The sequence below is a fragment of the Lissotriton vulgaris genome, chromosome 1_2, assembly GCF_964263255.1.
Source record: "Lissotriton vulgaris chromosome 1_2, aLisVul1.2, whole genome shotgun sequence".
NCBI classification, from domain to species: Eukaryota; Metazoa; Chordata; class Amphibia; order Caudata; family Salamandridae; genus Lissotriton; species Lissotriton vulgaris.
Window position 1 is genome coordinate 296,658,390 of NC_141686.1, and position 22,173 is coordinate 296,680,562.

Below are 22,173 nucleotides of genomic sequence, written 5' to 3' on the forward strand. Positions count from 1 at the left end.
CAGAGCAGCTCTGGAAACCACCACCGTCTTTCTCCGAGGCAAAGCAGAAATGCCTCGGAGATAGCATGGTAATTTTCGCATTCGGGGGCGTGTGTTTTGTTGTTCTGAGTGACTGGTGACGTCACTGGCGAAAGAACCGCAAAATGTACGCCCCCAAATCCGAAAAAGACGGAGCCTATTCGGAGGGACGCTCTCTCCTCCAATGGCTGGCCTCCGTTTAGGAAGCCAGCCAATGGAGGGAGAGCCAAAAAGAGGGAGGGATAAAGCAGCCCTCTTACTGACAATAAATCTCGGACTTCCGGTCTGCCTTCGGCAGACCTGATATTACCTCGACCTAAAAAGGGGATAGGCGAGAGAGTGGCCCTTGGGGTGGGTGCAGGGTAATTGATGCTCAGGGGTGGGAGGGGACCTGGTGTAAGTGTATGATCAAGGGGTGGTTTGCGAGAAACTGTGATGCATGGGTGCGTGTCCAGGGAAACGTACATAAGGTGTCCAAGCAAAAGGAAATTAAGTTTGGGGAGAGGAGTTGGCCTAACCGCTAGGGCGGTCAACCTCGAATCTGGGGAAGTGGTTTTGAGTCTCGGCAATGACGCTGGACATCCTGTGATTTTGGGCACATCACTTAATCTCCCCGTGCCTCACAAAATTGAATGTGTCCTCATGTAACCAGTGCTTTAAATGGGGGGAAAATAGTGCAGGTACTCATTTAAATAGCGCGAGTGGGCGGGGCTTAGCGTGGGGCTTATGGCAAGATATGCCGATACTTTTTGACTTCGATACTACTTGCAGCACATACCAAAATGCACGCAAAATTTCTTTCAATAAAGAAAACAGATTTGTTTACTCATTACACACAACGAAAGCCAAACGCGGCGATATTTTCACATTTCCTTGTTTTGTAATATATGCAACAGCAATACTGTTAATTGCTGTTGCTTGGCACAATTCTATAAATTCTCGAGTGACACAGAAAGAAACAAGCAGACGTGCATACAAAGCATTCCACACATTTCATTTAATAAATCTTCCAAGAGTGTTTCTATTCTCCCCCCACCCTTTCTCTTGTTGTTGTCTCACACAAAAACAATCATAGGCAAGCACACAGGCAAACAGACGAACATAAACGGACAGTTCACAAAAGAATTAGGTGGTAGTAAAGCCTTTCGAACCTGGTTACCTCCCACAGCTTTCTTAATTATGCTCTCACCACTGGGCTGCCTTGATGTCTGTGTTTGCAACACGGCATGATGGTGAACTCCCGGACAGTATGCAAATGAGCTCATGCTGAATTACTCAGCTGGGCTCGCCCCGGTCTACAGAAGTGCCTTGGCTATCAATGAAGGGTCTCCTGCACCAGTGTTTCATGAGTAACAATACTCTCCCCGGCACTAGGGAAGTGCCAGTACTCAGAGGGATAAATGTTAGAAGTGCCGGTACTCCGCACCAGTGAATACCGGCCCATTTAAAGCACTGCATGTAACGCAACCGTTGCTCTGTAAAGCGCTCTGATACCTGATTTGGGTCAAGTTCGCGCTATATAAAACTCTTAAAAAAGAACAGGTATCCACTTGCCTCTACTCGTTTTTGGCAGTTTTATTGGCATGCACTTTTCCCGGGAGACTATTAGACGTCATGTCTTTAATATATTTTTATATTGTCTTATTAAAGGAATGCTTCCGGGTTCTTAAAATGGCACTTTTGAGCCTTTCAGAATACAACCTAAACTAAGCGTACAGAAAACGAGAAGTTCTGTAGCTTGTTTCCTCTGTGCAAACGTTTACTGCTGAAGTGTTCCGGAACAGGGGTTAGCACAATTATCAGACTGGAGTTTGTTGGTGCGTTTACGCTTTTATTTTCGGAGTTGGATAATAAACCATCTGTTTTGCTGGAGTGAGTATCTAGCAGCGTGCTTACATACCTTTCACCTACTCTCAGACACCGCTCACCCTGCACACTCACCCACCATTGACTCCGCGCAGTCACCCTGACAGTGCGCCAGCAGTCATGTACTGCTCATCCACCTCTCACACAGTGCTGACTGCACTCACACGCCATTGACCTACCTATCGCCCAACACTCACATTCCTTTCTCCCTCCACCCACACCTCTCACCCTGAACTCAAACCGCTCATCCCGCACTTATAATATTGACATCCCGCTCACCCTACACTCTCACATCTCTTACCTTGTACAGGATAACATCTTTCACCCTGTACACTCACACAATTCTCATTCTGTACTGAACCCACATCCCTCACCAATGCATTGAGGCACTTTCACCCTGGACTCAGACACGTATCAACCTTCATTCATGCACTACTCACCCTCCACAGAGGGCTCTTGCACTATTCTCCATGCACTCATATACTGCTCACACACCTCTTAACTTATTATTTATTAATCTTATAGGTGAAACCTAATGCATTTACCAATGCTTGTTTTACATGTTTAGTGTTGACAAATTCCTAGTTCGAAAATAAAATACAGAGAGGAGGTTATACAGATGTATTTCTAAGGTGCATCAATTCATAATTACAGCAGAACCTTAGTATTCTAATGCAAGTTTCTCAGGATGTCCTTCTTCTGTATCATGGTGCGCGACAACTGCAGACTTCCTTGACGCCATAAGCGATGTGGCAGTGTTTGGAGTCCTTTGTCTGTTTTCTTCCTTATTCCATTCCTCGCTTATACCACTGGCCCCATGTCCCTGTGTATGTGACCAATGGTAGGAGAGGTGAGAGACAAAAAAGAACATCACTTCCGGTCGATCCTGTGCACGAGGTTAGTGCAGCCTGACATCCTTGGCACCAGTAGCCACACCCCACACTTAAAACCAGTTACAAGAGGCAACTAGAATTGAATGGGCTTTTCTCCTGAAACTTCGGTAGATGACTGAACAATAATATGCTAGCAATAATATCCAGTATGACCTCTTGTAATTGGTGCAATGGATTGTCCACCAGGACTGGCTCCTGAAATATCCCTCGGTCTGTGCCAAAATCTGCCTCTTCAGTCCTTCCAAACACAGTAGCCAGAGCTCTCGAGTTGTTGTATAGCAGCAAATAGTATTTAATCAACATCTTCTTTACTCTGTGCGTTCTTTTGTGTGCAGCTATGCATTGATAATGAAAGCAAAAAAAAATGACAAATACCAGAATGCAAAGCGAAAGCAAGGACTGGTTGGTCCACACAGTCTGACATAGGACCACTTGATACATCTGTCATGCTGAAGCTTTTCGACAGCATACTACTGATGAACAGAGCCATGCTCCTTCCACGTTTACTCTTTCATGTTCATGGTAGCCTGTTGGCCACTAGTCGTGTGTGCTACTTTAAGTCACCTTTGGCTTTGTTACCAACAGCGCATTGTATTCTGGAACTTGTAGTCTATCAGTTAACATTGTAAGTCTGGGCTCAAAAATCCAAGCATGGAAGCCACTGTTTATTAAAAAGCCAGAACTTAAAAGAGGTGTCACACATGACATAGAGCCACGTGGCAGCGGTGATGAATTAGATGTGTAATAGATAGTTATTGTATGTTCGAGGCATATGGGCTGCAGATGGTACATTTATGAATAGATCGCCATCTGGTGTTGGGCTCGGATGATTGCACTTGTTTTTCTCTTGGAGAAGTTTTTGTCCTCACGAGACTGATGACTCCTCCTTTGGTTGCTAGTGCGCATGGGCATCGGCTCCATCCTTAGATAGTTTTTTTCCCCCCATCGGGTTCGGATGAGGATCGAAGCGCTCCGGATCGACTTCGGGGAAAAAAGTGATATTTCGGCGCGTATTCCCTTTCCAATTCGACGGTATTGTTATCAAACGCGAGTTTACTGCCATCTCGACGCGTTTCGACGTCAAACAACAAAAGTTACAACTTCTACGTCGACGAGACCGGGAGGCCTATCTCGACGTAGTCTGGCCTGGAGTCCATGGAAAGAATTCCATTCAAAAATGTCCAACGTGTGGTGCTAAGTTCCCACACAAGGACTTACACGAGGTGTGTAATCTTTGCCTATCACCGGAACACGAATCCAGGGACTGTGAAGCCTGCGCAGCATTCTCCTCCAAGTCGACGATTAGAAACCGTCGAGCCCGAAGACACGAAGTGTCGAGAATGCAATCAGAGGCAATCCCGGAGTTTGAGGCCCAGCACCCCGAAGAAGAAGAAGAAGAAGAAGAAGAAGAAGAAGAAAATGAGGAGGAGTCGGGATCGGATGTGGACGAGTCTGATGTTGAAGAAATCGACGATCATCAAACCGTGAGTGACGGCGTCCCTTTACCGAAAAACCGACCCCGTTTGGTGTCGACCCCGCCTTCGAGCCCGGTCAGACTACCGAAAAAAGTTTCCTCACACTCTGCCAGCTATTCCTCCACCTTCTACTCCAGGACCATCTACACATCAAACAGATGTAGAAAGTGATACAGGGGAGGGAGAGCTTCATGGGGATGACGACACTGCCCCAGATGAAGCAGACCCATGGGAGGATTATAATGCAGGGTCAGATAACGATAACGACCCCAAACTATATCCCTCAAAACCCTCACCACCTGATGATAATACAGGTTTTGTACAGTTAATTAATAGGGCAGCAAAATACCACAAGGAACCTCAAATAGAGGATTTCCTTCTAGAAACACTACCTGTTGCACAAAGAACATCAGGAACACTACCTATGCTTAAGGGTCTTCTCAATCACACAGCAGACCTATTCAAAGACCCTGTGAGGGCTAGGGTATTAAACCCAAGAATTGATAAATATTGGGTCCTTTGGGGCTGCCTTATATTTTTTATCAGGGGACAGGTACCTCTCGACTCGCAAACGCTCGTAAGAGAGCAAACTCATTAACTACAGGAGAGGCTCCTCCTCCTGATAAAGAGTCCAAGTTAATAGATGCCTCTGGCAAAAGGGTAGCATCCCAAGCAGCAAACAGCTGGCGCATAGCTAATACACAAGCGCTACTTGTACGCTATGATAGAGCTCATTATGATGAGTTAGAAAACCTCATTACACATCTCCCTAAGGAACATCAAAAAAGGGCAGATCAGCTTATACAGGAAGGGAAGATAATAACTAACACTTCCATTAAATGTGCTTTAGACGCAGCAGACACTGCAGCAAGGTCCATCAACGCCAGTATCATGTTAAGACATGCATGGCTCAGTCTCAGGGTTCAAACAAGAAGTACAAACATCATTATTGAACCAGCCTTTTGATGAGAAGACACTTTTTGGCTCACGTACAGATGAGACGTTAGAAAAAATGAAAAAAGACACGGAAACGGCTAAATCAATGGGAGCATTGCAACAGCCAAGTCAAAGGGGTTCCTTTCGTAGGTCCACCTATAGAGGCGGGTCAAAGAATACAGGCACAAGCCAACAATCTACCTCTTTTACACCAACATCACCCAGAGGTAATTCAAGAGGCAGTTACAGAGGTAACAACAACAAGGGTAGAGGTCGCGAAAATAACAACAACCGCAACTCCCCAACACCAAAACAGTGACTTCATACAACTCCCCCCACACCATATAACACCGGTCGGGGGACGTCTATCACAGTTCCTACCTGTCTGGGAAAACATCACATCAGACAGGTGGGTGAGACAAATTATCCAACATGGTTATTGCCTAGAACTCACAGCTACCCCACCAAACATCCCCCCCAAACAACGTCAAATGAGTCAAGATCATCTAACATTGTTAAAACAGGAAGTACTATCACTGCTACAAAAGCATGCTATAGAGAAGGTTCCAAAACATCAACAAGGAACAGGGGTATACTCGCTATACTTACGTCTTTTTTTGGGAATTAGGGTCTCTAAGGCCAATACTAGACCACAGACCTCTCAATGCATACATAAATTCGGAACATTTCCACATGGTCACGCTCCAACAAGTACTTCCTTTACTGAAGAAAGGGGACTTTCTTTCTACATTGGATCTAAAAGACGCTTACTTTCACATCCCAATTCACAAAGCCCACAGAAAATACCTCAGGTTTGTAGTAGAAGGATAACATTATCAGTTCAAAGTCCTTCTGTTTGGAGTCACAACAGCACCAAGGGTGTTCACAAAATGCCTAGCAGTGGTTGCAGCACACCTAAAAAGACAACAGATACATGTCTTCCCTTACTTGGACGATTGGCTAATAAAGGCCAAGTCACAGGAAGAATGTCTTCAAAACACACAAAAGACCATTTAATTGCTGCACCACCTAGGGTTTACGGTGAACTACACAAAATCCCACCTGCAACCAAACAAAATTCAACCATATCTAGGGGCTACTATAGACACAGAAAGAGCCAAAGTATACCCCAATCCAATCAGGATACAAACAATGCTCACGTTGATCCAAAGATTTCAGCCGCAACACTCACTAACAGCTCGAGTGTTCATGCAGTTATTAGGGATGATGTCCTCTTGCATACTGCTAATACCATATGCCAGACTACATATGCGCCCGCTGCAAGAATGCCTAGCAACACAGTGGAATCAGGCTCAAGGTCAGATTACAGATCTGGTGTTGGTAGACGACCGCACACATCGCTCTCTGAAGTGGTGGAATACAACAAACATTTCCAAGTGGCGGTCGTTCCTAGAACAGATTCCACAAGTGATACTAACAGCGGATGCATCGCTCGCCGGATGGGGAGCGCATATGGACAAATATACAGTGCAGGGAAGATGGGAGTGTACAGCAAAAAAGGCTGCACATCAATTATCTACAACTGCTAGCAGTGTTTCTAGCATTAAAAGCTTTTCAAATGCACATTCTCAACAAAGCAGTCCTGGTCAGAACAGACAACATGACAGCAATGTATTATATTCAAAAACAGGGGGGGGCACACTCTCTCCAACTATCCAGACTAGCGCAGGACATTTGGAGATAAGCCATTCCTCAAAAGATCTATCTGTTAGCCGAACACCTACCAGGAGTTCAAAATCAGATAGCAGACACCTTAAGCAGAGAGTCAGAACAAATACACGAATAGAAACTGCACGACCAAATACTGCAGCCATTCTTCCAAAGATGGGGACAGCCAGAGATGGATCTATTTGCCACTCATCAGAACGCAAAATGCCAAAACTTCGCATCCAGGTACCCACACCACCTGTCCCAGGGCAATGCGTTATGGATAAATTGGTCCAACAAATTTGCATACGCTTTTCCCCCTCTCCCACTAATTCCATTAGTGGTTCGTAAACTGCAACAACATTCAATGACAATGATACTAGTAGCACCCACGTGGGCACGACAGCCGTGGTTCACCACGCTACTGCAACTCTCACAGGTGCCACATCAAAAGTTACAAATATTACCCATGCACCTTACACAGAACCATGGAGAAATAATGCACCCAGATTCCAAACAATTGAACCTGGCGATCTGGCTCCTGAGGTCATAGAATTTGGATACTTAAATTTACCTCTAAACTGTATGGAAATCATTAAGCAAGCAAGACGTCCTACCACCAGAGCATGCTATGCAGCAAAGTGGAAGAGGTTTGCTGTATACTGTAACAGTAACAACATCAACCCTCTGGACGCATCCACTAAAGAGATTATTTGCTATTTACTACACTTACAGCAATGTAACATTGCTTACACATCTATTAGAGTACATCTTGCAGCTATAGCAGCGTACCTACAAAACAGGCAACATCTATCCCTGTTTAACACCTTGGCTGCTATGGGGGTTTCCCCTCCTGTGCTGCATTTGCAGGATCCCCATTGTTCATGACAAGGTCAGCTCGTCAAACGCACAGCGCAGGTAACACCCATGACGAGCTGACCTTGTCATGAGCATGGAAGGGGTTAAAGTGCCAGCAATAAAAGCTTTCATGGAAGGCCTCAAAAGAGTCATTCCACCAAGGCTACCGCCTTCCCCGGTCTGGAATCTCAACATAGTACTCACCAGACTAATGGGACCACCTTTCGAACCTATGCATAGGTGTGAAATACAATTCCTTACATGGAAGGTGGCCTTTCTTATAGCTATTAATTCACTCAGAAGAGTAAGTGAAATACAGGCATTTACAATACAAGAACCATTCCTACAGTTACACCAAAATAAAGTGGTTCTTAGAACAAACCCAAAATTCTTGCCTAAAGTAATTTCAGCATTCCACATCAATCAACCAGTAGAACTACCAGTCTTCTTTCCAAAACCACAGACGGTAGCAGAAAGGGCCCTACATTCATTAGATGTCAGAAGGGCAATATTGTACTACATAGAAAGAACACAAACTTTCAGAAAAATCAAACTATTATTTGTAGCGTTTTCTCCAACACATAAGGGCAATCCTATCTCTAAAGCAGGCTTTGCCAGGTGGATTGTAAAATGTATACAAATATGTTACGTAAAAGCAAAGAGGACATTAACTGTTCCTCCTAGAGCTTACTCTACACGTAAACTAGGAGCATCTATGGCATTCTTAGGAAACATTCCTCTAGATGACATATGCAAAGCAGCTACCTGGGTTACACTGCATACCTTCACAAAACACTACTGTGTAGATGTGCAGGCGACACAACAGGCTGGAGTGGGCCAAACTGTACTAAAAACATTATTTCAAACTGTTGCAACAGACACTGGTGACCACCGCTAGGGAGGTAACTGCTGTATAGCCTATTCATAAATGTACCATCTGCAGCCCATATGCCTCGAACGGAATATGCTACTTACCAGTATGCATCTGTTCTTGGCATAGAGGGCTGCAGAGTGGTACATGCCCTCCCAGCCTCCCCGGACACCTGTGTCTGTTCCAACGCTATCTTATTTAGATACACTTACATGGGCATTTCTATCTGTATTCTATCATACTACTCCATCTAACTGTACTATGGCAAAACAATCTAAGGATGGAGTCGATGCCCATGAGCACTAGCAACCAACGGAGGAGTCACCAAGCTACAAAAGACTCTCCAAGAGAAAAACAAGTGCAATCATCCGAGCCCAACACCACATGGCGATCTATTCATAAATGTACCACTATGCAGCCCTCTATGCCAAGAACAGATGCATACTGGTAAGTAGTATATTCCTTATATTGCGCTTAATACCCATGACGAGGCGTTGAAGCACTTTTCGCGAGTAGCGCGCTACTCCGGTGCCCAAAAGAATTGAGTGGTCAATTGGTATAGGGAAATTAAAGTTAGTTTGAGCGGTGGACATGGAAATCTGTTAGTTGAATTGAAACGGATAATGGAGGAATAGAAGAGGGAAGAGCATAGAATGTATCTATTTGGAGATCAAAGTAGTGGGAGGAAGTTTACGATGAGTAAAGAAGAGATGGAGGGCACGACTCCTTGACACGGTTTCTCATACCATCCTTCAAAATGAAGGTATGTCTCCAAGCTCATATATATTTTGCTTTATATAAGAGCTCCCATTACACCTTGGGTTGAGTCCGCCCGGGCAGTACCATCTTACCCGGGTGTGGATAGACGCCTATGATGAAGCATGTCACGACAAGTGAGTGAGGCGTCTAATCTAATATCTTTGGATACCTGGTTACCCTGAGGTGCGATAAGGGACAAATAAAAATTACTTAAGGCCCGGGCACATCATCTTGCCTGCTTTCAGGGAATGCTTGAGACCTGGTAAGGAGCTCCAGTGACAGTAGTTGCTCATTTGTGATAAAAAATGTCTCCAAGCTCACCAGCAGACACCACCGTGCCCTATTCCTTCTGTGTCCACTGATGCATGGTTCTCGAAAGACGCATTATAATTCATCCCTAACAAAACTCCTGTTATTCACATTTAGCAACAATTCTACCCTTGCACCCAACCTGCTTGTGGGCTCAAAACCTCTAGGTACTAGACCTGTTTTTGTAAACCAATCAAAATCCATAGAATTTATTCTGGACAGCAAACCCTACATGCAAGATCAGCTAAGATGCACAGCTTACACTGCACACTTTATGGAGCTTGAAGTACTTGGTGGAACAGCACGCTTGGATCCTAGTACAATCTCAAATTCTGTCCCATCTGGACTACAGAATGTATCTGCTCACGGTCTCCCCCCAAATCAAACGTTCTACTACTGAAAGGTGTGCTAAATGCTGCGGCCGTGCTAGTGCCAATCTCGAAGAGGACGGATCACATCTCCCCTGTTGTTCGATCATAAATGGCTTCCAATAGAGAAGATGTAAGTCCCTTCTTATTGCATCAGTGTATCTAGGATCACATGCAGTGGCGGCTGATACAAGTAATAAGTGGTGAGGAAGGGGATGTGGGGGGTGGGGTTAATACTAAATAAAAATAGTCTTACCTTTCGCTGCCTGCCGCTTCGGTGCTCCTCTGCTCCCGGCACAGGCTCCCAGAGTCCCCACCCAATCACAACACTGATCTCATGCCCTGTATACCAAGCATGAGAGCAGCATGGGGATTGGCCTGAGTGGGCTGCTTTAACGCTCGGTCAGGTACAGGGCGTCTTGGCCTTTTCTCCACCCTGCCATGCAACACAGCCCGGGTGGAGAATCCGAAGTGCGGATGTCACTTTGGCCGCCCCAAGTAACATGCACACTTAAGTGCACCTACCATTCCTTCTCCCTGGCCCTCCCTGCTCTATGCTCGCTTTGGCTGACAGACTGCAAAAAATTCAATGATAATAAAATAATTTTATCATTTTGTTTTCGTTTTCTGGCTTTTTGCATGGTGGGGTGAGTTTTATAAAATTGGTGTGGATCTCCTTCGTGAGTTGTGTGTCTGTTATTGGTCAGTGTTGTGCAATAAGTTTCTTACACTCCTCTGTGTTAGGCCTAAGGCTGCTCGCCCGCACTACGACTAACAGAGCACTTTGGGCTTTACATTGAGCCTTGTATACTTTTGGGGACCCCTGGACTCTGTGCACGGTATAACCACCTAGTAGTGACACCAAATAGAGAACCAGCTTCCTACAGCCACGTTCTGAGCTTTGAACCCCTCCACTTCTCGGAGTAGGCCTTGGACTCGGGCCTAGAATGACCATACCGGTCATCAGGCGTTTCCCCAGTGCGCTGGCAGGGACGGGGCTGGTTTTGTTGCTGAGGGCCAGGCTGACCGGGTTTCCTGCACGATGCCCTTCATCCCTTTACAAACAATGCAAAACAAATGGTTTGGTCAGACCATGCGCGCTTCAAAAAATTTATTTTTGCATTTGGTCGGTTCCTTTTCCTGCAGAGTCGCTACAAGCAGCCGCGTGGATATTGACAATTCAGATACTACAAAATTCAAAGCAGCGCATTTCTTTATGCACCCATTTCAGTGTAATATGTTAAATTCTACATGATGCTATCAAAGCACATGTTGAACGGGAAATCTTTATCTTACATCCTTGTCCACTTCTGTTGACTAGGTATCTTGATAGCCAGAAGAAACGTTATCACGGAGTTTAATCTTGTCTGTATGCGTATCTTTGATGCAGACGCCTAAGATACTTCTTAGAACCAAAAAAGTGTTGGGATATTTGGCAAATTGGTTATCAGCAAATTATAAGTAGATGTTAAGATGAAATTTAATATCTCTCTTTTCACATACTTTTAACTTTATACATAAACTTAGGATAATAAGAGCCCACCCACTTTGACTAAGAGTTCTTCTTTTCCTTGTATCCATGGAGAGCAGATAGTTGGGTTCTTTGTTCTTGAGATGATTAATCTTCTACCTCCCTCTCTCCTTCTTGCCCACAGCGTCTTCCTTCTGCCACCGGATCGAGCACTCCTGGGACTTTGAGCTGCCGGAAAACACCTCCTGTGAGCCCTGCTGGAGAGCCGAGAGATGGAGGATAAGGTACTCCTGGTATTTATAGCAGTGGGATAGAGGGGTGGAGGGAAGAACACATGCTGGCAGAAAGGAGGAAAGACAAAGTGAAGGGAGGCCAATCCAACCAGTTACTGCACAGCTGCAGCGCTTAACCACACTGATTGGACACTTGCTCCTTGTGAGGCCATACTGCCCCGCCGCCACGCCATGCGCGCCTACGCAATGCAGGGTGCAGAATTCTGTGCAGCCGTAGCCGGCAGCACCGTATTTGTCTACGCAACGTCCAGGATCCTGTGCAACCATACTGCTCAGCCACCAGCACCATGCACTCCTTTGCACCATACAGGATCCTCTGCAGCCATACTGCTCAATCTCCAATGCCTTGTGCGTCTATGCAGCGCAGGGTCCTGTGCAGCCATACTGCTCAGCCACCAGCACCATGCACGCCTATGCACCGTACAGGATCCTCTGCAGTCATACTGCTCAATCTCCAATGCCTTGTGCGTCTATGCAGCGCAGGGTCCTGTGCAGCCATACTGCTCAGCCACCAGCACCATGCACGCCTATGCACCGTACAAGATCCTCTGCAGCCATACTGCTCAATCTCCAATGCCTTGTGCGTCTATGCAGCGCAGGGTCCTTTGCAGCCATACTGCTCAGCCACCAGCACCATGCACGCCTATGCACCGTACAGGATCCTCTGCAGCCATACTGCTCAATCTCCAATGCCTTGTGCGTCTATGCAGCGCAGGGTCCTGTGCAGTCATACCCCTCAGCCACCAGCACCATGCACGCCTATGCACCGTACAGGATCCTCTGCAGCCATACTACTCAATCTTTAATGCCTTGTGCGTCTATGCAGCGCAGGGTCCTGTGCAGCCATACTGCTCAGCCACCAGCACCATGCACGCCTATGCACCGTACAGGATCCTCTGCAGCCATACTGCTCAATCTCCAATGCCTTGTGCGTCTATGCAGCGCAGGGTCCTGTGCAGCCATACTGCTCAGCCACCAGCACCATGCACGCCTATGCACTGTACAGGATCCTCTGCAGCCATACTGCTCAATCTCCAATGCCTTGTGCGTCTATGCAGCGCAGGGTCCTGTGCAGCCATACTGCTCAGCCACCAGCACCATGCACACCTATGCACCGTACAGGATCCTCTGCAGCCATACTGCTCAATCTCCAATCCCTTGTGCGTCTATGCAGCGCAGGGTCCTGTGCAGCCATACTGCTCAGCCACCAGCACTTTGCACATCTACGCACCGTCCAGGATCCTCTGCAGCCATACTGCTTAGTCTCCAGTGTCCTGTGCATCTAGGCAATTCCTGAACCAGGAACATGTGTCCTCGGTACCAGCTTTCTGTGCATCCCACTGCTGAGCCACCAACCTCATATTTATCTGTCTCCCAAAGCATAGGCATTGCTCAACCACAGGATTCCACGTGCATTTGCTTAGCTCAGCCAGTGGCTGCCCGATTCATCAATGGGATTCGTCACGCAGCTGAAGAGCCCAATCACCAGCTTCCGTGCGCAGGAGCATTGCTCAACCACCAGCTTCAGTGTGCAGGACATTTCTCCACCACCAGCTTCGGTGTGCGGGATATTTCTCCACCACCAGCTTGGGTGTGCGGGACATTGCTCCGCCACCAGCTTGGGTGTGCGGGATATTGCTCCGCCACCAGCTTGGGTGTGCGGGACATTGCTCCGCCACCAGCTTCGCTGTGCGGGACATTGCTCCGCCACCAGCTTCGGTGTGCGGGACATTGCTCCGCCACCAGCTTGGGTGTGCGGGACATTGCTCCGCCACCAGCTTGGGTGTGCGGGACATTGCTCCGCCACCAGCTTCGCTGTGCGGGACATTGCTCCGCCACCAGCTTCGGTGTGCGGGACATTGCTCCGCCACCAGCTTGGGTGTGCGGGACATTGCTCCGCCACCAGCTTGGGTGTGCGGGACATTGCTCCGCCACCAGCTTCGGTGTGCGGGACATTGCTCCGCCACCAGCTTCGGTGTGCGGGACATTGCTCCGCCACCAGCTTGGGTGTGCGGGACATTGCTCCGCCACCAGCTTGGGTGTGCGGGACATTGCTCCGCCACCAGCTTGGGTGTGCGGGACATTGCTCCGCCACCAGCTTCGGTGTGCGGGACATTGCTCCGCCACCAGCTTGGGTGTGCGGGACATTGCTCCGCCACCAGCTTGGGTGTGCGGGACATTGCTCCGCCACCAGCTTGGGTGTGCGGGACATTGCTCCGCCACCAGCTTGGGTGTGCGGGACATTGCTCAGCCACCAGCTTGGGTGTGCAGGACATTGCTCCGCCACCAGCTTGGGTGTGCGGGACATTGCTCCGCCACCAGCTTGGGTGTGCGGGACATTGCTCCGCCACCAGCTTGGGTGTGCGGGACATTGCTCCGACCTCCGCTTGGGTGCTCACTCAAGCTCTCCGTGCTGCAGCGGCTGTGCTCTGCCACCAGCTCTCCATGCTGCAGCGGCTGTGCTCTGCCACCAGCTCTCCATGCTGCAGCGGCTCTGCTCTGCCACCAGCTCTCCATGCTGCAGCGGCTGTGCTCTGCCTCGAGCTCTCCATGCTGCAGCGGCTCTGCTCTGCCTCTCCATGCTGCAGGGGCTGTGCTCTGCCACCAGCTCTCCATGCTGCAGTGTCTCTGCTCTGCCACCAGCTCTCCATGCTGCAGCGGCTGTGCTCTGCCTCCAGCTCTCCATGCAGCAGCGGCTGTGCTCTGCCTCCAGCTCTCCATGCTGCAGCGGCTCTGCTCTGCCACCAGCTCTCCATGCTGCAGCGGCTCTGCTCTGCCACCAGCTCTCCATGCTGCAGCGGCTCTGCTCTGCCACCAGCTCTCCATGCTGCAGCGGCTCTGCTCTGCCACCAGCTCTCCATGCTGCAGCGGCTCTGCTCTGCCTCGAGCTCTCCATGCTGCAGCGGCTCTGCTCTGCCACCAGCTCTCCATGCTGCAGCGGCTCTGCTCTGCCTCCAGCTCTCCATGCTGCAGCGGCTCTGCTCTGCCTCGAGCTCTCCATGCTGCAGCGGCTCTGCTCTGCCACCAGCTCTCCATGCTGCAGCGGCTCTGCTCTGCCTCCAGCTCTCCATGCTGCAGCGGCTCTGCTCTGCCTCCAGCTCTCCATGCTGCAGCGGCTCTGCTCTGCCACCAGCTCTCCATGCTGCAGCGGCTCTGCTCTGCCTCCAGCTCTCCATGCTGCAGCACCTGTGCTCTGCCTCGAGCTCTCCATGCTGCAGCGGCTGTGCTCTGCCACCAGCTCTCCATGCTGCAGCGGCTCTGCTCTGCCTCGAGCTCTCCATGCTGCAGCGGCTCTGCTCTGCCACCAGCTCTCCATGCTGCAGCGGCTCTGCTCTGCCTCCAGCTCTCCATGCTGCAGCGGCTCTGCTCTGCCTCCAGCTCTCCATGCTGCAGCGGCTCTGCTCTGCCACCAGCTCTCCATGCTGCAGCAGCTCTGCTCTGCCTCCAGCTCTCCATGCTGCAGGGGCTGTGCTCTGCCTCCAGCTCTCCATGCTGCAGGGGCTTTGCTCTGCCTCCAGCTCTCCATGCTGCAGCGGCTGCGCTCTGCCACCAGCTCTCCGTGCTGCCGGGGCTCTGCTCTGCCACCAGCTCTCCATGCTGCAGCGGCTGTGCTCTGCCTCCAGCTCTCCATGCTGCAGGGGCTTTGCTCTGCCTCCAGCTCTCCGTGCTGCAGCGGCTGTGCTCTGCCACCAGCTCTCCATGCTGCAGTGGCTGTGCTCTGACTCGAGCTCTCCATGCTGCAGCGGCTCTACTCTGCCACCAGCTCTCCATGCTGCAGCGGCTCTGCTCTGCCCCCAGCTCTCCATGCTGCAGTGTCTCTGCTCTGCCACCAGCTCTCCATGCTGCAGCGGCTGTGCTCTGCCTCCAGCTCTCCATGCTGCAGGGGCTTTGCTCTGCCTCCAGCTCTCCACGCTGCAGTGGCTGCGCTCTGCCACCAGCTCTCCATGCTGCAGCGGCTCTGCTCTGCCACCAGCTCTCCATGCTGCAGTGTCTCTGCTCTGCCACCAGCTCTCCATGCTGCAGTGGCTGTGCTCTGCCTCGAGCTCTCAATGCTGCAGCGGCTCTGCTCTGCCTCGAGCTCTCCATGCTGCAGCGGCTCTGCTCTGCCACCAGCTCTCCATGCTGCAGCGGCTCTGCTCTGCCACCAGCTCTCCATGCTGCAGCGTCTCTGCTCTGCCACCAGCTCTCCATGCTGCAGCGGCTCTGCTCTGCCACCAGCTCTCCATGCTGCAGCGGCTCTGCTCTTCCTCCAGCTCTCCATGCTGCAGCGGCTCTGCTCTGCCTCGAGCTCTCCATGCTGCAGCGGCTCTGCTCTGCCTCGAGCTCCCCATGCTGCAGCGGCTCTGCTCTGCCACCAGCTCCCCATGCTGCAGCGGCTCTGCTCTGCCACCAGCTCTCCATGCTGCAGCGGCTGTGCTCTGCCTCCAGCTCTCCATGCTGCAGCGGCTGTGCTCTGCCTCGAGGTCTCCATGCTGCAGCGGCTCTGCTCTGCCACCAGCTCTCCATGCTGCAGCGGCTCTGCTCTGCCACCAGCTCTCCATGCTGCAGCGGCTGTGCTCTGCCTCCAGCTCTCCATGCTGCAGCGGCTCTGCTCTGCCACCAGCTCTCCATGCTACAGCGGCTGTGCTCTGCCACCAGCTCTCCATGCTGCAGCGGCTCTGCTCTACCACCAGCTCTCCATGCTGCAGCGGCTCTGCTCTGCCACCAGCTCTCCATGCTGCAGCGGCTGTGCTCTGCCACCAGCTCTCCATGCTGCAGCGGCTCTGCTCTACCACCAGCTCTCCATGCTGCAGCGGCTCTGCTCTGCCACCAGCTCTCCGTGCTGCAGCGGCTCTGCTCTGCCACCAGCTCTCCGTGCTGCCGGGGCTCTGCTCTGCCACCAGCTCTCCGTGCTGCCGGGGCTCTGCTCTGCCTCCAGCTCTCCATGCTGCAGCGGCTCTGCTCTGCCTCCAGCTCTCCATGCTGCAGCGGCTCTGCTCTGCCACCAGCTCTCCATGCTGCAGGGGCTGTGCTCTACCTCCAGCTCTCCATGCTGCAGGGGCTCTGCTCTGCCTCCAGCTCTCCATGCTGCAGGGGCTTTGCTCTGCCTCAAGCTCTCCGTGCTGCAGCGGCTCTGCTCTGCCAAAAGCTCTCCGTGCTTCAGCGGCTCTGCTCTGCCACCAGCTCTCTATGCTGCAGCGGCTCTGCTCTGCCACCAGCTCTCCATGCTGCAGCAGCTCTGCTCTGCCACCAGCTCTCCATGCTGCAGCGGCTCTGCTCTGCCTCGAGGTCTCCATGCTGCAGTGGCTGTGCTCTGCCTCCAGCTCTCCATGCTGCAGGGGCTGTGCTCTGCCACCAGCTCTCCATGCTGCAGCGGCTGTGCTCTGCCACCAGCTCTCCATGCTGCAGGGGCTGTGCTCTGCCTCCAGCTCTCCATGCTGCAGGGGCTGTGCTCTGCCTCCAGCTCTCCATGCTGCAGCACCTGTGCTCTGCCTCCAGCTCTCCATGCTGCAGGGGCTTTGCTCTGCCACCAGCTCTCCATGCTGCAGTGGCTGTGCTCTGCCTCCAGCTCTCCATGCTGCAGCGGCTCTGCTCTGCCTCGAGCTCTCCATGCTGCAGCGGCTCTGCTCTGCCTCCAGCTCTCCATGCTGCAGTGGCTGTGCTCTGCCTCCAGCTCTCCATGCTGCAGCGGCTCTGCTCTGCCACCAGCTCTCCATGCTACAGCGGCTGTGCTCTGCCATCAGCTCTCCGTGCTGCAGGGGCTCTGCTCTGCTACCAGCTTTCCATGCTACAGGGGCTGTGCTCTGCCATCAGCTCTCCATGCTGCAGCGGCTGTGCTCTGCCACCAGCTCTCCATGCTACAGCGGCTGTGCTCTGCCATCAGCTCTCCATGCTGCAGGGGCTGTGCTCTGCCTCCAGCTCTCCATGCTGCAGGGGCTGTGCTCTGCCTCCAGCTCTCCATGCTGCAGGGGCTGTGCTCTGCCTCGAGCTCTCCATGCTGCAGCGGCTGCGCTCTGCCACCAGCTCTCCATGCTGCAGCGGCTGCGCTCTGCCACCAGCTCTCCATGCTGCAGGGGCTGTGCTCTGCCTCCAGCTCTCCATGCTGCAGCGGCTCTGCTCTGCCTCCAGCTCTCTGTGCTACAGCGGCTGTGCTGTGCCTCCAGCTCTCCATGCTGCAGCGGATCTGCTCTGCCACCAGCTCTCCATGCTGCAGCGGCTCTGCTCTGCCACCAGCTCTCCATGCTACAGCGGCTGTGCTCTGCCTCGAGGTCTCCATGCTGCAGCGGCTCCTCTCTGCCTCGAGCTCTCCATGCTGCAGCGGCTCTGCTCTGCCACCAGCTCTCCGTGCTGCAGCGGCTGTGCTCTGCCTCCAGCTCTCCATGCTGCAGCGGCTGTGCTCTGCCTCGAGCTCTCCATGCTGCAGCGGCTGTGCTCTGCCTCGAGCTCTCCATGCTGCAGCGGCTGTGCTCTGCCTCGAGCTCTCCATGCTGCAGCGGCTGTGCTCTGCCTCCAGCTCTCCATGCTGCAGCGGCTCTGCTCTGCCACCAGCTCTCCATGCTACAGCGGCTGTGCTCTGCCTCGAGGTCTCCATGCTGCAGCGGCTCCTCTCTGCCTCGAGCTCTCCATGCTGCAGCGGCTCTGCTCTGCCACCAGCTCTCCGTGCTGCAGCGGCTGTGCTCTGCCTCCAGCTCTCCATGCTGCAGCGGCTGTGCTCTGCCTCGAGCTCTCCATGCTGCAGTGGCTGTGCTCTGCCTCCAGCTCTCCATGCTGCAGCGGCTCTGCTCTGCCTCGAGCTCTCCATGCTGCAGCGGCTCTGCTCTGCTACCAGCTCTCCATGCTGCAGTGGCTGTGCTCTGCCTCCAGCTCTCCATGCTGCAGCGGCTCTGCTCTGCCACCAGCTCTCCATGCTACAGCGGCTGTGCTCTGCCATCAGCTCTCCGTGCTGCAGGGGCTCTGCTCTGCTACCAGCTCTCCATGCTACAGGGGCTGTGCTCTGCCATCAGCTCTCCATGCTGCAGCGGCTGTGCTCTGCCACCAGCTCTCCATGCTACAGCGGCTGTGCTCTGCCATCAGCTCGCCATGCTGCAGGGGCTGTGCTCTGCCTCCAGCTCTCCATGCTGCAGGGGCTGTGCTCTGCCTCCAGCTCTCCATGCTGCAGGGGCTGTGCTCTGCCTCGAGCTCTCCATGCTGCAGCGGCTGCGCTCTGCCACCAGCTCTCCATGCTGCAGTGGCTGTGCTCTGCCACCAGCTCTCCATGCTGCAGGGGCTGTGCTCTGCCTCCAGCTCTCCATGCTGCAGCGGCTCTGCTCTGCCTCCAGCTCTCTGTGCTACAGCGGCTGTGCTGTGCCTCCAGCTCTCCATGCTGCAGCGGATCTGCTCTGCCACCAGCTCTCCATGCTGCAGCGGCTCTGCTCTGCCACCAGCTCTCCATGCTGCAGCGGCTCCGCTCTGCCACCAGCTCTCCATGCTACAGCGGCTGTGCTCTGCCTCGAGGTCTCCATGCTGCAGCGGCTCCTCTCTGCCTCGAGCTCTCCATGCTGCAGCGGCTCTGCTCTGCCACCAGCTCTCCGTGCTGCAGCGGCTGTGCTCTGCCTCCAGCTCTCCATGCTGCAGCGGCTGTGCTCTGCCTCGAGCTCTCCATGCTGCAGCGGCTCTGCTCTGCCACCAGCTCTCCATGCTACAGGGGTTGTGCTCTGCCATCAGCTCTCCATGCTGCAGCGGCTGTGCTCTGCCTCCAGCTCTCCATGCTGCAGCGGCTCTGCTCTGCCACCAGCTCTCCATGCTGCAGGGGCTCTGCTCTGCTACCAGCTCTCCATGCTACAGGGGTTGTGCTCTGCCATCAGCTCTCCATGCTGCAGCGGCTGTGCTCTGCCTCGAGCTCTCCATGCTGCAGCGGCTTTGCTCTGCCTCCAGCTCTCCATGCTGCAGAGGCTTTGCTCTGCCACCAGCTCTCCGTGCTGCAGCGGCTGTGCTCTGCCTCCAGCTCTCCGTGCTGCAGCGGCTGTGCTCAGCCTCCAGCTCTCCGTGCTGCAGCGGCTCTGCTCTGCCACCAGCTCTCCATGCTGCAGCGGCTCTGCTCTTCCTCCAGCTCTCCATGCTGCAGCGGCTCTGCTCTGCCTCAAGCTCTCCATGCTGCAGCGGCTCTGCTCTGCCTCGAGCTCCCCATGCTGCAGCGGCTCTGCTCTGCCACCAGCTCCCCATGCTGCAGCGGCTCTGCTCTGCCACCAGCTCTCCATGCTGCAGCGGCTGTGCTCTGCCTCCAGCTCTCCATGCTGCAGCGGCTGTGCTCTGCCTCGAGGTCTCCATGCTGCAGCGGCTGTGCTCTGCCACCAGCTCTCCATGCTGCAGCGGCTGTGCTCTGCCTCCAGCTCTCCATGCTGCAGGGGCTGTGCTCTGCCTCCAGCTCTCCATGCTGCAGCGGCTCTGCTCTGCCTCGAGGTCTCCATGCTGCAGCGGCTGTGCTCTGCCACCAGCTCTCCATGCTGCAGCGGCTGTGCTCTGCCACCAGCTCTCCATGCTGCAGCGGCTCTGCTCTGCCTCCAGCTCTCCATGCTGCAGCGGCTGTGCTCTGCCACCAGCTCTCCATGCTGCAGCGGCTCTGCTCTGCCACCAGCTCTCCATGCTGCAGCGGCTCTGCTCTGCCTCGAGCTCTCCATGCTGCAGCGGCTGTGCTCTGCCTCCAGCTCTCCATGCTGCAGCGGCTCTGCTCTGCCACCAGCTCTCCATGCTGCAGCGGCTCTGCTCTGCCTCCAGCTCTCCATGCTGCAGCGGCTCTGCTCTGCCACCAGCTCCCCATGCTGCAGCGGCTCTGCTCTGCCTCGAGCTCTCCATGCTGCAGCGGCTCTGCTCTGCCTCGAGCTCTCCATGCTGCAGCGGCTCTGCTCTGCCTCCAGCTCTCCATGCTGCAGCGGCTCTGCTCTGCCACCAGCTCTCCATGCTGCAGCGGCTCTGCTCTGCCACCAGCTCTCCATGCTGCAGCGGCTCTGCTCTGCCTCGAGCTCTCCATGCTGCAGCGGCTCTGCTCTGCCACCAGCTCTCCGTGCTGCCGGGGCTCTGCTCTTCCACCAGCTCTCCGTGCTGCCGGGGCTCTGCTCTGCCTCCAGCTCTCCGTGCTGCCGGGGCTCTGCTCTGCCACCAGCTCTCCGTGCTGCCGGGGCTCTGCTCTGCCTCCAGCTCTCCATGCTGCAGTGGCTGTGCTCTGCCTCGAGCTCTCCATGCTGCAGCGGCTCTGCTCTGCCTCTAGCTCTCCATGCTGCAGGGGCTGTGCTCTGCCACCAGCTCTCCATGCTGCAGCGGCTCTGCTCTGCCTCGAGCTCCCCATGCTGCAGCGGCTCTGCTCTGCCACCAGCTCTCCATGCTGCAGCAGCTCTGCTCTGCCACCAGCTCTCCATGCTGCAGCGGCTGTGCTCTGCCACCAGCTCTCCATGCTGCAGTGTCTCTGCTCTGCCACCAGCTCTCCATGCTGCAGCAGCTCTGCTCTGCCACCAGCTCTCCATGCTGCAGCGGCTCTGCTCTGCCACCAGCTCTCCATGCTGCAGCGGCTCCTCTCTGCCACCAGCTCTCCATGCTGCAGCGGCTCTGTTCTGCCACCAGCTCTCCATGCTGCAGCAGCTCTGTTCTGCCACCAGCTCTCCATGCTGCAGCGGCTCTGCTCTGCCACCAGCTCTCCATGCTGCAGCGGCTCTGCTCTGCCACCAGCTCTCCATGCTGCAGCGGCTGTGCTCTGCCTCCAGCTCTCCATGCTGCAGTGGCTGTGCTCTGCCACCAGCTCTCCATGCTGCAGGGGCTGTGCTCTACCACCAGCTCTCCATGCTGCAGCACCTGTGCTCTGCCTCCAGCTCTCCATGCTGCAGCGGCTCTGCTCTGCCACCAGCTCTCCATGCTGCAGCGGCTGTGCTCTGCCTCGAGCTCTCCATGCTGCAGTGGCTGTGCTCTGCCTCGAGCTCTCCATGCTGCAGTGGCTGTGCTCTGCCTCGAGCTCTCCATGCTGCAGCGGCTCTGCTCTGCCTCCAGCTCTCCATGCTGCAGCGGCTCTGCTCTGCCACCAGCTCTCCATGCTGCAGCGGCTCTGCTCTGCCTCGAGCTCTCCATGCTGCAGCGGCTCTGCTCTGCCTCGAGCTCTCCATGCTGCAGCGGCTCTGCTCTGCCACCAGCTCTCCATGCTGCAGCGGCTGTGCTCTGCCTCGAGCTCTCCATGCTGCAGTGGCTGTGCTCTGCCTCGAGCTCTCCATGCTGCAGCGGCTCTGCTCTGCCTCCAGCTCTCCATGCTGCAGCGGCTGTGCTCTGCCACCAGCTCTCCATGCTGCAGCGGCTGTGCTCTGCCACCAGCTCTCCATGCTGCAGCGGCTCTGCTCTGCCACCAGCTCTCCATGCTGCAGGGGCTGTGCTCTGCCTCAAGCTGTGGTTGT

The 22,173-nt window shown here is 53.8% G+C and overlaps 1 protein-coding gene across 3 annotated transcripts in view; it reads left to right on the forward strand.

Annotated features, from left to right (window-relative positions):
* LOC147736538 (apolipoprotein L3-like) overlaps positions 1 to 22,173 on the forward strand; it is an 80,947-nt gene that overhangs the window by 42,709 nt on the left and 16,065 nt on the right. For all 3 annotated transcript variants that reach the window (XM_086953275.1, XM_086953277.1, XM_086953276.1), the window contains exon 2: positions 11,677 to 11,776. In XM_086953275.1, the coding sequence (XP_086809401.1) occupies positions 11,765 to 11,776 (12 nt within the window). In that variant the 5' untranslated portion in view covers positions 11,677 to 11,764. The remainder of the gene's footprint in view (positions 1 to 11,676; positions 11,777 to 22,173) is intronic.